The following is a 15,053-nucleotide window of genomic DNA, read 5'->3' as shown; positions in this document are numbered from 1 at the left end:
TTATTCAAAATGAAGAGGTTGTTATTGTCAAGGATTCATTCAATGATATGACCTCATCCATTTGTGTTGGCACAACTCCACAGAGTGTTGCACCATTAACATGTTCACGTCAGGACGATCTTACTTCTTTTGCTGTGACCCAAACCATCTGGCAAAGCAAGCAAAATTACCACAGCACCCAGCAGTTTCATTCCTAAGTGTTGTTGGATGACTGTGATGGTTTCTTCGATTGTAACTATCCCCACATAGAAAGGGGGAATAGGAGATAATATATTAAAAAATAATAATTAAAGAGAATGATATATTTGATTAGTTACTATACTTGATTTACTAAAAGATATAAAGAATAGCAAACATAAGGAAGAGAAAGAATAGGGGTTAAAAATACTTTCAGTACTGTAAAATGGATTATGAAGCATTTACATTTGTGATATTATATGTGTGCTTGTGTTATAAGTATCTGGGGGTGGAGTGAAGAATACGACATCCTATGAACTCTAGACTTTCATATTTGTATTTAGGATGGGCATAATTATATATACTTATGAATAGATGGAAAGGGATTTGTTTGTAATATAAATCACTAACCACCGTTTCTTATTGGTTACATTGATAGCTCAGTAAATAACTATAGGAAGGAGCTTATCCTATGATATAATAATGCTCATCTGGTGATTCGTATTTGTGTGGGTGTGCCAGGAATGCATGCGAGTTGACCGAGGAGCAAATAATCTTGTACAATTTATTGTACTTGCTATGTGTATTTCTTTCTTTTTTTATATATTTCATTCCCCACATGTATACGGTCTGAGGACTGGAAGCAGCTGTCCCTATATAGTGAACAACATGCCCTCCCCAATAAGGTACAGAGACATTTGAGGTCTGTGTAATATAATTGTTAATAAATAATGCAATTAGAGACAACTGGGATAAAAATGGCACTACCTAACAAAACACACGTCCCCTCCCACAGAAACTATGCTGCATAGACTCAAGCAAAACTGTTTGTTGTACTATCAAACACAATAGCTAACTAAAAACAATTGCTCTAACATTTGTCCATATTTTCAATTACATGAAATAAGTGTTTGTTCGATTGCATTTGAAATTTTTGATGTCATTAAGACAGATCACAAATGCTAACTTCAAATAAAATCTACTGAAAGAGTTTCACTAATATGCCACATAAACTTTGTGTCAGTGAGCCCGCCTAATGAAGAAGCAGCACACAAATAGTAACCAGATGTCCGTGGTTATGATAAATGTGCAAAACACTTCCCAATGTTAAAATCACCCATAAGAAGTATGGGTTCAGGCAGTTGCAAGATAAGGTTATCAAGATCGATTTCATTTAACTCTACACCCAGTGGTAAATAAATTGAACATACTTTCCATCATATCTAGCAGTATCAAGCTAGATATGATGGAAAGGAGTATGACTGCCTACAAGGATAGCTATTCTGCCATGAGCAGGAAAATCTCTAGTTCTGTCCTTGTGTACAACAGTGAAATTTCTTAAGATAGGATCTTCATCGGGCTTTAAATATATTGCCTGCAACAGAAAGGCTTATGTTTCTGCAGCAAAATCTTGATATCATCGATATACTGGCAAAAACCCATAACAGTTCCAATGTAAAAATTTTTCTGTTGTTTTGGCTTTATAGATTTTTCTGATTTCTGGGTAGCTGAGAGCTTACCTTTGTCAGGTTTATATTTATCAACTAATTCTGAAAGTGTGGATGGCCTGTATGCATCTTTTCCTTTTAGCGAATACTGAAGTATCCATTTTTTTCTGTGGGGGGGATGGTTGGTGGTTTATCTTTATCTTTAATATCCTTGCCATAATTATTTGACAAGTGGGTTCTCATCAAATGAGACCATTTTTAGAGTTGACTCGGGAGTGAGACAGTGCATCATGTGATTGATATGCTCAACAGAGAAGCATTCATGATCATAAAGTTCAGGTGAAATTATCAGATGGTGGAATAGACATGTGAGTTTGAGTTGTTGTTGACATTTTCTTAACCGCTGCCTTCTCAGCATACGAGGATCTCAGACAAAGTGTGTGGTGGTGGCTGACTTTCTTTTTGCATCCTGATATATATTTTGTTTTATTTTAACCTTTCCACTTCTGACATGCATGGAAGTAAGCTGGATGATCTCCCTGATAGTTTATACATCTAGCTTGCTTTGCAGAGTAAGATTTGTTTGTTATCATGCTCTTTACTGCCACATTGGGAATAGGTGATAGAGCCACAACAGGCAGTTTGGGTATGGCCATATTTCTGACATTTAAAGCATTTCAGTGGATTAGGAATGTACTGTACCTAGTCTAGCAATAAATACTGAACTTGAACAGTTCATAAACCTTTAATCTATTAGTAAATCATTTATAACCTTTAGCACATACAAACCATATGTATAACATGCATATACACTCAAGTATGAAATAGCCCCCTTTTGCATTCCCACAAGTGTGCCTGAAGTCAACGAGATCACATATCAATGGCAGCATGTACATCCAATGGAAATGCTGCCACTACTTGCTCCAAATCCACCTTAAGGCTGGTGATGCTGGGATGTCATTTCTTGCAGGCTACTCTCTCTCTCAAGGTCACACCACAATCTGAAGTCCAATGGATTCAGATCAGGACTTCCAGACAGCCAATCAGATGGTGATAACTGGTCAGGCACATTCACCTCCAACCACTACTGTGTGGTCCTCGCCTTTGTATGCAGGAGCTGAGTCCTGTTGGAAGGTCAACTGCCCACCATGAAACAAGGTGTTGTTCAGGGGCCATACCACAGGTTCCAGCACTGTGTCTTGATACACTTGCACAGGTTTTCATCCCTTTCTAATCCAATTCCTGCAAATGAAAGATGCAAACTATCTCTTTCTTTACCATTTACACTGGATGAAGCAAGCTGAGTAAATTCTAAAAACAATGTGATAAGTGTCTACCATGAAATTATTGACATACTGCCTTGTCTGAGTGTTATTACCTAAATTAATGGAAAGTTTATCAATAGTTTATCAACACCTGGGGAACTGTCAACTAATCAGTGACCACCCAAACGGATTTTACCAATCAGGATCCATGATAGATATTGCCTACATCCCACTCCCAGAAACATGCATGGAAATTTTTGGTGAAACATGTGCTGTTATACTTGACATTTCCCAGCCATCTGATAGGGTTTGGCATAAAGGACTCCTCAGCAATCTACCACCATATGGTCTGAATTTCTTCCTTTATAATTAGATTGATAATTTTCTCTCAGGTTTTTTACATGTAATGGTGGAAGATGGTCTCTCTCTCTCTTCAGATTTTCCTATTAATGCAAGTGTTTACTCATACACATAAATGATCTGCTATCATTGATTTCAAACCCTATTCACAGTTTTGAAAGCATATTCTACTCATCCTATGCATACAGCAAGCCTTGCAAGTGCTCAAACATCTCAAACTTCATGATCATGTACAATAACTGCCCTAAACATTGATGTCCACACCAACCTTCAATGGGGTGATAACAATCTTGTCATCTCCAGTGCTTCCAAAACAGAGTTTCTCATTTTTCTCACAAAAGAGACTCTAGTTCCCTTCAACAATGCTCACTTAATACTCATGACCATATCTCTTATCAATCTTACTGCTACCATAGTCGCATCATTTTCATAGCATCCTTAGCTTCCATAAAACTTGGTATCTTTTTTGCTCAAGATGGTTTTTATATATCAAATTACTTACTCCACCTAACCTCAAAATACTGCACCTAAAATTGCTTTTAAAATTCTTGGTACTGTTCAGCTGATAGATGAGACTGCTCTATCACCACTTCTCACAGAAGGTCATTTTTTGCACTGTGTCTCTTCCACAGATATTTCTTAGAGTGCTGTTTTCAGCAGAACTAATGTGGGAGTATTAAGGCCGTTTCCGGCAGAAAGAATGAAGATAGCGTAATCCCTATGTTGGCGTAAAACAGCCAAAATAGATGAGAAATATCCAGACAAACACGTGGTGCAGAATGACGCGGAAAAAAGTTGGTAAGGTGCAATTGCTCTAATTTTGTGTGAATGTTCATTAGAAGAAAGAAGATTGTTTACGATTGTGAAATTAAGAACTTTATAGTAAGGAACTCTGTGGACAGTCACTATTTAGAAAGTTAACCTCGTTTGTGAGCAAGAAGAATTGTTTAGGAGAGATCTTTTGTAACTTGTATGTGATAGGATTAACTTGATGCGATATGAAAGGTAAAATTTAGCGTCTCAGTAACATTAGAATGGGTGATAGTTTGTTCTTACGAGTAATACTGCTAGAAGGAATTTAGCTTAACTTATTATCATTTGATTTTTATCCCGATGTGTAATTACTGTGTTTAGCATGCCTTATAAGTTTTAATTAGTTTGAATGTGTTAATCTCTTAGTTCGAGTTTATTTAGTATTGAACATAATTAAGTGTATGAATTTGTATTGTGTTTTAGATATTCCAATAAACGTGTCATATTTTCCTGAACCTGAGTCATACCTGATTATAATTCCAAATTACCACTTATAAAAATAGAACCTATTTTGGCGGGAAGGATTTTGAGAGTGAATATAAAATATAGATTTAGGTCATGACTGCAATAATCTGAATCTATACGGCAGTTAAAATAAGATATTGGGTAGGTAAACGATAGAACAACTTTATAACACTTGATATGACCACATCTGGATAACGGCTCAGCAAAATATAAATTTGCCAGTATCTGAAGAGGAAACAATCCTAGATATAAAAATAACATTAAAGTAAGAGAAGAAAGAATAAATAATGAAAGATAAACATATAACAATAGAGCAGCCGGTAGGATTTTGATCGTATAAGGTTTAAGTAAGCAAAAGGATAAATAAAGGTATAACAACTAACTGAGTATAAAGATATAAAAAGTAGAAAAACATCGATTTGACGACAGAACAACTTTATAACACTTGATATGACCACATCTGGATAACTAAGTTCAAGCTGGTCATTGGATTTTTTTTGGGAGGATGAAGAATTGGCAGAGGGAGGGGTTTGGGCAGGTGACCAAGATAGTGAGTGTTCTATTTCCTATGACAAAAAATAGAGGGTTTGTGGGTTGCAAAAGATGGTTGATAGGTGAAAAAAAGAGTTTTATATGATTAATGCAGAAGAAATATTTCAGCACTTGGTTAGTAAAAAAATGCCACTATCAGAACTGCTTTCAAACCAGCAGATATCAAAATTTCTTATGGGATCCCAAACACTAATGTTCTGTTCCAAAAACACTTTAGTGTTTACAAGATCTTTAGTTCATGCAGCAAAGTCTGAAGTGGCCATAACAGAAATTTAGGAAGTCTGAAGAAATGAACAATTAACGACATTGAACTTAAAACAGCAGGATCAATCAGGCCTTACATCCCACATCTCCAGAGAACACCAAGACATGATCTGGTCATCAACCTTGATGCCTTACTTATTCATATAACCTAGTGAAGTTATATGCTCTCAAAGCATCCTAAATAGGAAGCAAGGGTCTGAAAAAAAGTCTCACATAGAGTTATGTAGCAAATCAGACTTGTACTATGCTAGCAACCATCTAAAAGCTATGCATAACAATAAAATGCTTATGTGTAATAATGCTACATTAGTAGTTCTCAAATGGGATGGCACTGCCTTCTGGGAAGGGGAGGGGGATATAATGATTGGGAATGGAGCATTTAAAGAAATAAAATTATGCCTAAGTTTTGTTTTAAGAATATTTCATGCATTTTCTTGTTATAATTTTTCTTCTCTATTTTTTACAGCTTCATGTTCAGTTCATGTTTCATTGCTCACATGTTTGGGGTTGTGCACCTAAAACTTCCCTTAAAATCCTTGATGCCATCCAGAGGTGAGCAATTAGGCTCACAGATAATTCCTCTCTTACAGATTCACTTCAACCTCTATCTCAAAGGTACAGTGTTTCAGCATTCTCTTCTACAGGTAGTTCTATGGTCACTGGAATAGTGACCATGTAACTTGGAAATGAATGATACCTTCATTCCTCCACTTTCTGTTGCACCAATGAATATAAGAGCAGCAGCTGCCCAGCAACCCTTTAGTGTGCAACTACTAACACACCAAATCTGCTTCTCATCTTCCGCTTTTATTTTGTCCGCCTTCCTCATGATGTATTTCCAAACAACTACAACCTGCAACTCTTCAAAAATCAACAAAAAACTTCTATTTCAATCCACATCTGCACCTCACACATGACACTGATGTGCTTGTTACGTTCCTCGGCCTCTCGTGTATGGGATCAATATAATAATAATAATAATAAAAATGTATATAGAAACCAATTGTTTCCAGTTTCATCAATTATGTGAATCAAGAAATTGTATATATTAAATTATAAATTTTCTTACAGATTTATAAGCTAATGCTTAAAGCTTATTGCTACAATATTTCAAAAAATATTTTTGTTTTTATAAATTATATGTTTTAACCAATTTTTTTATTGTTGCTATTTTGTAGTATGGCATAAGGATAATTTTTTCTTCATAAATTCCTTTTGAAACAGATGTCAGAAAATAATGTTTATGAAAAGGAGGCATTGGGTTGTCAATCACTATGGTAGATGATTCACTTGGTTAATCTGTAATATAATGCTTGAATTATTATATATTATTATTATTATATTTTTTTTAAAAGAAGTGAGTTTTCAGAGCTATCTTACTGTACATATCTTTTGTTTTTACTTCCTGAAGAATCTATTAGTTTTATCTGAGGTTAGCATTTAATTAAATATGAATCAACTGGGATGTAGAGCTAGTTCACTGCAAGGACTACAGGACCTAAAAGCTGGACAAAGTGTCCAAATCTGCCAAATCAATATAGAAAGTATCCATTCCATTTACTCGTCCATCCAAGGACGGGTTGAGTCCACTCCTAATGAGGGATTTACTGGCGTATTAATGCAGTCGGCTCGCCACTCCTCTGTCGCATCCCGTAAGGGCGGTATTCTTGACTGTGTGTTCAAGGGGCCAGTTTGCCTGCCTGTGGGATGAAAAACCCCAGATAAATTAGGGGATAAAACCCTGCTGCCCATGCCCAAGACCAGCTATCTTGGCTATGGCTGAGGAAGATCCTTAAGCTCCTCACGTCGTTGACGGGAATCGAACCTAGAATACTCCTTCCCCAGGCATATGGTTGTGAAGTGCAAAGCCACTAGGCTAACCGCGCGAACATAGTGAGTATTGGCATTTAGCCCAGCTTATTGTAATTATTGTAGAGATTGGCTCTGAAATCCCATTAGTCTCTTTAATCCCCTAGCCACGTGGTCTGCTTTCTCTGAACAACTTGACAAAGGACTAGGATGGATAGCCTCCTTCCAGTCGCAATTATGACAGATTTGTAGTTATAGTGATAAGCACAACTAAAAAGACAATCCCCAGGGGATAGCATAAAGAGTATATCTCCAGGTGGGATGAGACAAGTGATAACTTATACCAGAGTATGCTGATGACTGGGTTATAGCAACTAGACATAAATCTGTTGAAATGACAGAAGAAATCCTAACTACCAATGTGAAATCCCTTGGAAAATATTTTCGCAAATGGAGACTTAAGCCTAGTGTAATCAAAACAGAAACCTCATGTTTTCATCTTAACAACAAAATGGCAGACCTTTAGAAATCTATCTTGAGGATAATCATCTTCTATATAAGCAGTACCCTATATACTTTGGAGTCACCTTGATAGGATATTATCGATCAAAACTCACCTGTCTAAAACAGCTGAAAAACTGAAAATGAGAAATAATATAATACAAAATCTCTGCAGCACCTCTTGGGGTGCTACAGCTAACTCATTAAGGTGCTCAGTCCTTGGTCTTGTGTACTCTTCCGCAAAATACTGCATTCCAGCTTGGATGAATTGTGCCCCATGTGAAACTTATAGATGCACAAATGAATAACACCATGCATCTGATATCAGGTATGATTAAATTAATGCCTATCTATTGACTCCCAATTCTGAGCCAGATCGCACTGCCAAACCTATGCACTTCTTCATGAATACAAGAAGATTGTGTCCACTAAGCAGCTTCCTATCCACTCTGACCTTCAAAACTTTAATATCAACAGACTTCGTTCTAGAAAACCTCCACTAAGAACTGCAGAGGTGCTTTTGGCAAACAACTTCTGCATGAACAATGCCTGGTCAGCAAGGCGGTTTTAAAGAATCACCAACAGAGTGCCACACTATGCCATTTATCACAGAAACCCCCTGGTTTTGAATTACTGCATAGAATCTGGTTATCTCTCAACAGAATCAGAATAGGACATGGTAGATGTGCCAATGCTTTTCATTAGTGATCCAATGCAGTTCCCCCAAACTGCGACTGTGGAGCTGAGAGGCAATGAGCGCGACATCTTATACAAGACACTCTTTAAGAGCCGACAAGGGAAATTTTAGTGAATTCCCATTTGCAACCAAAGAACCAATTGATTTTATTTGTAATCTAGATGTTAACTTGTAATTTTTTGTTTGTCATAAATTTTATTCTTTGTGATGTGTAATATGTCATATGCTAAATAAAAATAATAAATGAATGAACTCTAATCATTCAGTATATTTAACATGTCCTTTTATATTTCTCTTTAAACAGGTCTAGAAAATGTTTGTCATTAATAGTTTACAAAGTCAGACTAGTACGTGCCCTCCTTCAAGAGGACACATGATAGTCTTTCAACTATCATGTGTCCTCATGTATAATGAGAACAAGAAATATTTTTAAAAAAAAGTGTGTGTGTGTGTGTGTGTGTGTGTATATATATAAAGTTTACTAACCCATTCTTGTTGGTAGGTGTATCAATAAACATCAAAGATGCCATTTTCTCTTTTTGATATATTCTTCGAACCTATAAATTAAATGCAAATTCACATGTTAGAACAGTACGTTTTCTAGAAGTATACATATTATATTTTTGAAAAAGGGAAACAAAAAAAAAATTAAATTGTCATACAATAATACTTGCCAAAGCTGGCCAATGAAGCCTTCTCCATTCAACCCAGACAACATCATCCTCTACGAAACCAAATTCTGAAATAAAACTTTCTTCAAATATCACATAAGCTCAATATAATTAAGAAATCATTATCATAATATAAGAAATACAATATATATGTTTGTGTACGCACACAAACACACAATGAAAAACAGGAGAAAAGCTAATTTATTAAGAAATATTAAAGGTAATGAATACTTTAAAATATTCTCTAACCTTTAGAGGCTGATATGCTGTAATGTAAATTATTTCATTTAGTCTGCATAAAAATATTTTAACATATAGAAAAGTAACAGCCTCAGAAGATCAACCATCAAAAGAAAGACCAACAGTATTGCTAGGAAACATGTTAGAAATTTAAGAGAACGTTTAGAAGAAGTCAAGCATAAGAATGTTGGAGGAAAAATAGTTTGGGCACATATATGAAAGTGCTGAGTCAGTAGAAAACCCAAAATTCAAATATAGGAATAATTGATAAATGTATATATTAGATTTCTTAACAGTTCATGCTTTATCAATATAATGTACTTAAAGTTTTCATGTATAACCTTCATTTCAAACTTAAGTAATTTATATTATGATATAATTCATAAATCAATCATAGTTGATTACAAATCAACGAGGATAAAACTGAATATTTAAAAGTACATAGAAATTACAGTAAAGGGGAAAATTACCAGTTATTATTATTATACAGGTATCTCCATAGAATCAGAAGACTCATCATCGAAGATCGATTTATTCACACAATACCCATCATACTTCTGAAACTCATTCACTGATGAAGCATCCACAACCACCTCTGGCAATCCATTTCACCCATTTACCATCCTCCAAGCAAAAAACTAGTCCTAACACAATTGCTAACTACACTCTTATACAACTCTCAAACTATATATTTAGTTTAATCCTTTATCCAAGTGTAAGCAAACAAAGTTTGTGCCTGAAGTATCTTCAGGACTGGGGCAACTGGGGGCAAAGGTGGACAAACTTCACGTCACTTGCCTTAGTAACCCATAATGCAAAGCAACATATACAACTTTCACTGGTGACCCCTTAATCACTCACTTCTTGCCATGTACTGAAAAAAAAAAGGTCTGCAGTGTCAATCCTATAAAACTACTTTAATAACTTACATGCTTCTATCATGTCTCCTCTTTTTCATATATCAGATAATTTCTGAAGCCTAGAGACCATCAATCTATTCTCATAGAGAGTATTCCACAGACCTGCTATAATCTGTCATTCCCTCTGGATCCTCTTCACAAGTTCATCACCATGGAATCCAAGAGTCCAGATCTGTGCACAGTAGTCCAGTGTGGCCTTATTAAAGTATTATATAGGGGAACAATAACCTCTTTATCCCTGCTTGTTAGTGTGTTCTTCAACAACACGTAATCTGATGAACTGTTTTGGCTTACCTCTGAACTTTGACTTCCTGTCCACAATCACACTCAAGTCCCTGGCCTCATCAGTTTCCTGCAGTTCGGTTCCATCGATGTAGTACACATCTTCTGATCTCTTCCCAAAGTGCATCACCTTACACACTTAGCCACATTAAACTGGCAGCATTTACCTCTGCCCATACTGCTAGTCTGTTCAAGTCTTCCTTCAGGATTTCTGCATCCCCTTCATTTACTATTGCTCTTTCCAGTTTAGAATTGTCAGCAAACAACTGAATATTTCCTTTCAAATAATTTTCTATATCATTAATATACAAATTAAACAGAGGACTAAGTACTGAGCCCTGTGGTCCATGACTGGTCATGTCTCCTGGATTCAACCCTTATATAAACCATTTTATGATATCTGTTCATTAGCAGCTCTCTAATTCAAATCATGATTCATATCCATCCCCATTTGCTCCAATTTATGCAACGGAGTTCTATGTGGAATCTTGTCAAATACTTTTACATACAATAATGGAGTTAAATAAGGGAAATAGCTATTTCCCTTATTCAACTCCATTGTCATTTGATTATAAAAAGCAAGCAAATTACTGTCTGACCACAGAAGCAAGGTGTCATTGGCAGATTGCCAAGAAGAGTCAATTCATGTTGAAGGGGAGAAAAGAATAAGGCGATATATGAATTCGTCACCAACACATGCAATCACGTGTTTGATACATAAAATTTTCCAACTGTTGTTCAAGCAAAATAGTTACCACTTTAAAAACTAGAATTTTCATAAAAGAAAAGCTAATTTTCTGAAGTATAATAATAAATACTCATTCCACAAACTGCATTGATTACCCTATCATTGGAACGGAGTCGCCTTCTTCTGCAATGCACAGAAGTGTTGAGGGATCTTGCATCCATGGTCATACAGTACTATGGCAAGACCTACCCTTCACAAAACCATGTTGTTCCTTATAGAGCATCATATTCCTGATACTGAATGACCTATAATTTTCTATTTCTTTCTTGGAGACTCATTTACACAATGCGACTACTTTGTCCTCTTTCTACTCCACTGGCACCTTCCCAGTACTGACTTAAATTAAACAGCTTGGTTAGAGGAGATGATAATTCCCTTGAACATTCTCATAATATATGGGCCACTATGATATCTAATCCCATGGCTGCGTTCGTGCTGAGGTCATGGCGAGTGGTCTGTGGAGTGCTCCCTATGAGGACAGATTGAGGGTTTGTGGGTTGCCAAAGCTGGTTGATAGAGAAAAAGGGAATGAGATATAACAGAAACATTTAAGTTACTTAAAGGATTTTAATGGATTGATGCAGGGGAAATGTTTCAGCACTTGGCTAGAGGTAACAGAACAGGAGGCTATCCCTTTAGGTTGGGTAAAAGTGTGGTTAGCATGGGCATGAGGACTAGAATTTTCATTTAGAGAGTGATGAATGAATGGAATGAGTTGCCTAAGTCAGTCGTGAGTGCTTTGTCTGTTAATGGTTATAAGAAGAGATGCAATAGGTGCAATCTCCCACAATAAGTCTTAGAACATGATGTGGAATTACTGAATGCAATAATAATTCTTGAAATGGATTGCACTTGACATATTTTTACAAACAAGAACATGGGCCCAGAACTTTTACTGTCAATAACCAAAACCATAACTATATTACTAAGAAAAATGAAATCATAATGTATTTTTACAGACATTTTTAGGAAGATCAGTTCAGTGAATTCAAAAAATGCATAAATGAAATATGGAAGTTGAGAGGACAGAGCATTTAACAGGAAATACATAGCAAGGGAAGGAGTATTACTGGCAGCAAAAAACAATGTCCACTCAATAGATACAGTAACCAGGAGCAATTTACTGTGCTTGAGAAGAAAATATTCAGCAAGACAATACTAAACATACATGGACAAGCTATTATAAATTTGGCAATGCAGAGGATGATGAACATGAAATTGTTTACAAAAAAGGTAAGGATATTAGAAAAGTCTTAATGGGAATTTGGAGATGCTCATTGTGGTTTACATGCACTCTATAACAGATCAAAGAAACTGCTCATTACAGCATAGTTTGCTATAGTGGAGTTTTAGGAAAAAGTATTTTTACCTCCTGGAGTGGGGTCCTCTATAATAAATACCCCCCCCCCCCCAAAAAAAAAGTATCAGCAGTCCAGGGGTACAGGGTACATGTGATGAGTTTCAGCCTACAACAAACTTTCAGTGTGCCCATAAACAAATGAAAGATTGTAAATCTATAGGACATCATTATCACAGGTAGGGTAAAGATTAAATAACCCGAAAATCCTACTTTAGAGATTAAGTGTTGTCTTTATATATATATATATATATATATAATTTATATATAAATATATATATAGATAACCAGTCTTATATATATATATATATATATAAGACTGGTTAGCTGAGTGGTTAGTTTATCTGCTCTTCAACAAACAGGCTCTAGGTTCAAATCCCACTGTGAGCATGGATGTTGGCGATTGTCTTTAGGTGATAGATAAATTTCGTTGCCTGGTGTGAGACCACCACCCAGCTTACTGGAGGCCTAAAGGGGCTTGAAAAAGTTCCACGTTTCTTAGCCCCACCCAAGGTATGAATATACTATAGGTTTATAGTACATTATATCTATAAATACTAGATGGGAACCACATAAAATATATATATATGAGGGGGGGGGGGGTCTGTACACTTCTGCTAAACACCTAGAAAAAAAATGATATTAAAGCAACTGACATAACCACAAGAAAGGACATATTTTAACACTCTTTAATCCTCATGTTTCATCAAATTGTAATAATTTGTTCTTTTTCTTTTAGGATATATAAGAAGAACTGCCAGAAATTTTGAAGAAATTTAAAGACACAGAGGTGCTGGATGTCATCAATTCTTTTCATGCTACAAGTCCACAACTGAGATTCACCAAAGTTTGTGTGATTTTTTAGGGGACTGTGCCCCAGCATATCCAACAGTTGCCAGATGAGTGGCCAAGTTTAAAACTGGGCATCCTGAGACAACAGATGCCACCAAGTCAGGAAGACCTTCCACAGCAATCACACCTGAAAACATTGCAGTGCATGCCATGATTCTTGATGATAGATGAATACCAACCAAAAACATTGCAAAGACTGAGGATATACAGGGAACAAGCTGAGGTCATTATCTACCAACATCTGGACATGCAGAAGCTCTCAATGAAGTGGGTAGATAAATGTTTGAAGGACGACCAAAAGAGAGAGTGTATGCTGTCATCTCAAGGGATTCTGGATCACTTTGAGAAATCAGGAGCAAATTTTTGGCTCATATTGTGACTGTCAATGAAACATGGCTTCATCACTATGGCCCAGAGACCAAACAACAGTCAATGGAATGGAAACACAAAGGTTCTCCACAGCCAAAAAAGTTCCAAACACAAAAGTCAGCAGGGAATGTTCTTGCAGTTGTCTTTTGGGATATAGATGGTGTAATCTAATCCTTACCTCAAAAAAGGCAAAACTGTTACAGCAGCAATTTATTCAACAGACATGAAGGAATGGATGGAAATACTGAAGGAAAAATGCCATGGGAAACTGAGCAGAGGCGTGCTGCTTTTGAAGGACAACACACCTGCTCACACTACTGATGAAACCCAACAGACAATACACAACTTAGAGTTTCAATGTCTGCTTCACCTACCCTATTCACCAGATCTGGTCCCATCTGACTATTTCCTATTCCCAAATTTAAAGAAACACTTGAAAGGAACAAAATTTACCACAGATGATGAAGTCATATCTGCAGCTAATTCATTTGTGCAAAAAGGCAGTCTTTTTTCTCAGAGTATTGCAAATGATGCAGCAGCAGTGTTGTAACAAGTGTATAACACTTCGTGGGGAATATGTAGAATAATGTGTAAATTACATGGTTCTATCTCAATTCCTTCACGGTGATTATCACAACTTTTCAACACATCCTTGTATATATACAGGGTGTTCAGGATAAATTTGACATATTTATAATTAATTATATTTTTCCGTAAGTTACATGTATTAACACACACTTCTCTTCATTTAAAAGTTTGGACCCTTCTTCATTCATATACAAGATGTCAGAAAGGATGGATAGCTGGAACCCACCTGAATCATGGAAGAGAATAACTTGTATCATGATGATTCGTGCCCGCCATCAAAATAAGGATATTACGACTGCTGCCCAATGCTCCCTGAATACAGTAAAAACAATCAGGAATGAACTAGAGACTTGCAATGGTGACTACGAGGATGTAGCAAGAAGAAAGATCCCTAGCAGACGATCTGATTGCGTTCGTACAGCAGAATTCCTCGCAAATCTGCAGGAACAGGTGTTGAAGAACCCTGGCATTGGAATTCGGACTTTGTTCGTGGAGTTGCTAACTGTAGTCAAGCCCTGGATAACAAGGGTAGCCAATGGTAGGCCGTATGTATGGCAGCAGGATTCGGCCCCTTGCCACACCTCTGGGAAAAGTCAAAAATGGTTGTCTGAAAATTTCTACGACTTCACCAGTCCAAATGTTTGGCCTCCAAACTCTCCAGACCTTAACCCCATG

General features: G+C 36.4%; 1 protein-coding gene across 1 annotated transcript in view; it reads right to left on the bottom strand.

Annotated features, from left to right (window-relative positions):
• LOC150100569 (uncharacterized) overlaps positions 1 to 15,053 on the bottom strand; it is a 305,525-nt gene that overhangs the window by 139,509 nt on the left and 150,963 nt on the right. Inside the window, exons 4-5 of the mRNA XM_090401835.1 lie at positions 9,026 to 9,090; positions 8,838 to 8,908 (exon numbers count right to left, since the gene is read on the bottom strand). Coding sequence (XP_090257961.1) covers positions 8,838 to 8,908; positions 9,026 to 9,090 — 136 coding nt within the window. The remainder of the gene's footprint in view (positions 1 to 8,837; positions 8,909 to 9,025; positions 9,091 to 15,053) is intronic.

Source organism: Typopeltis vanoorti, chromosome 12, assembly GCF_054136105.1.
Source record: "Typopeltis vanoorti isolate ZY-2024b chromosome 12, IOZ_Tvanoo_1.0, whole genome shotgun sequence".
Classification (NCBI taxonomy): domain Eukaryota; kingdom Metazoa; phylum Arthropoda; class Arachnida; order Uropygi; family Thelyphonidae; genus Typopeltis; species Typopeltis vanoorti.
Note: the sequence above shows the minus strand (reverse complement) of the source record. Positions and strands in the feature narration are given on the sequence as shown.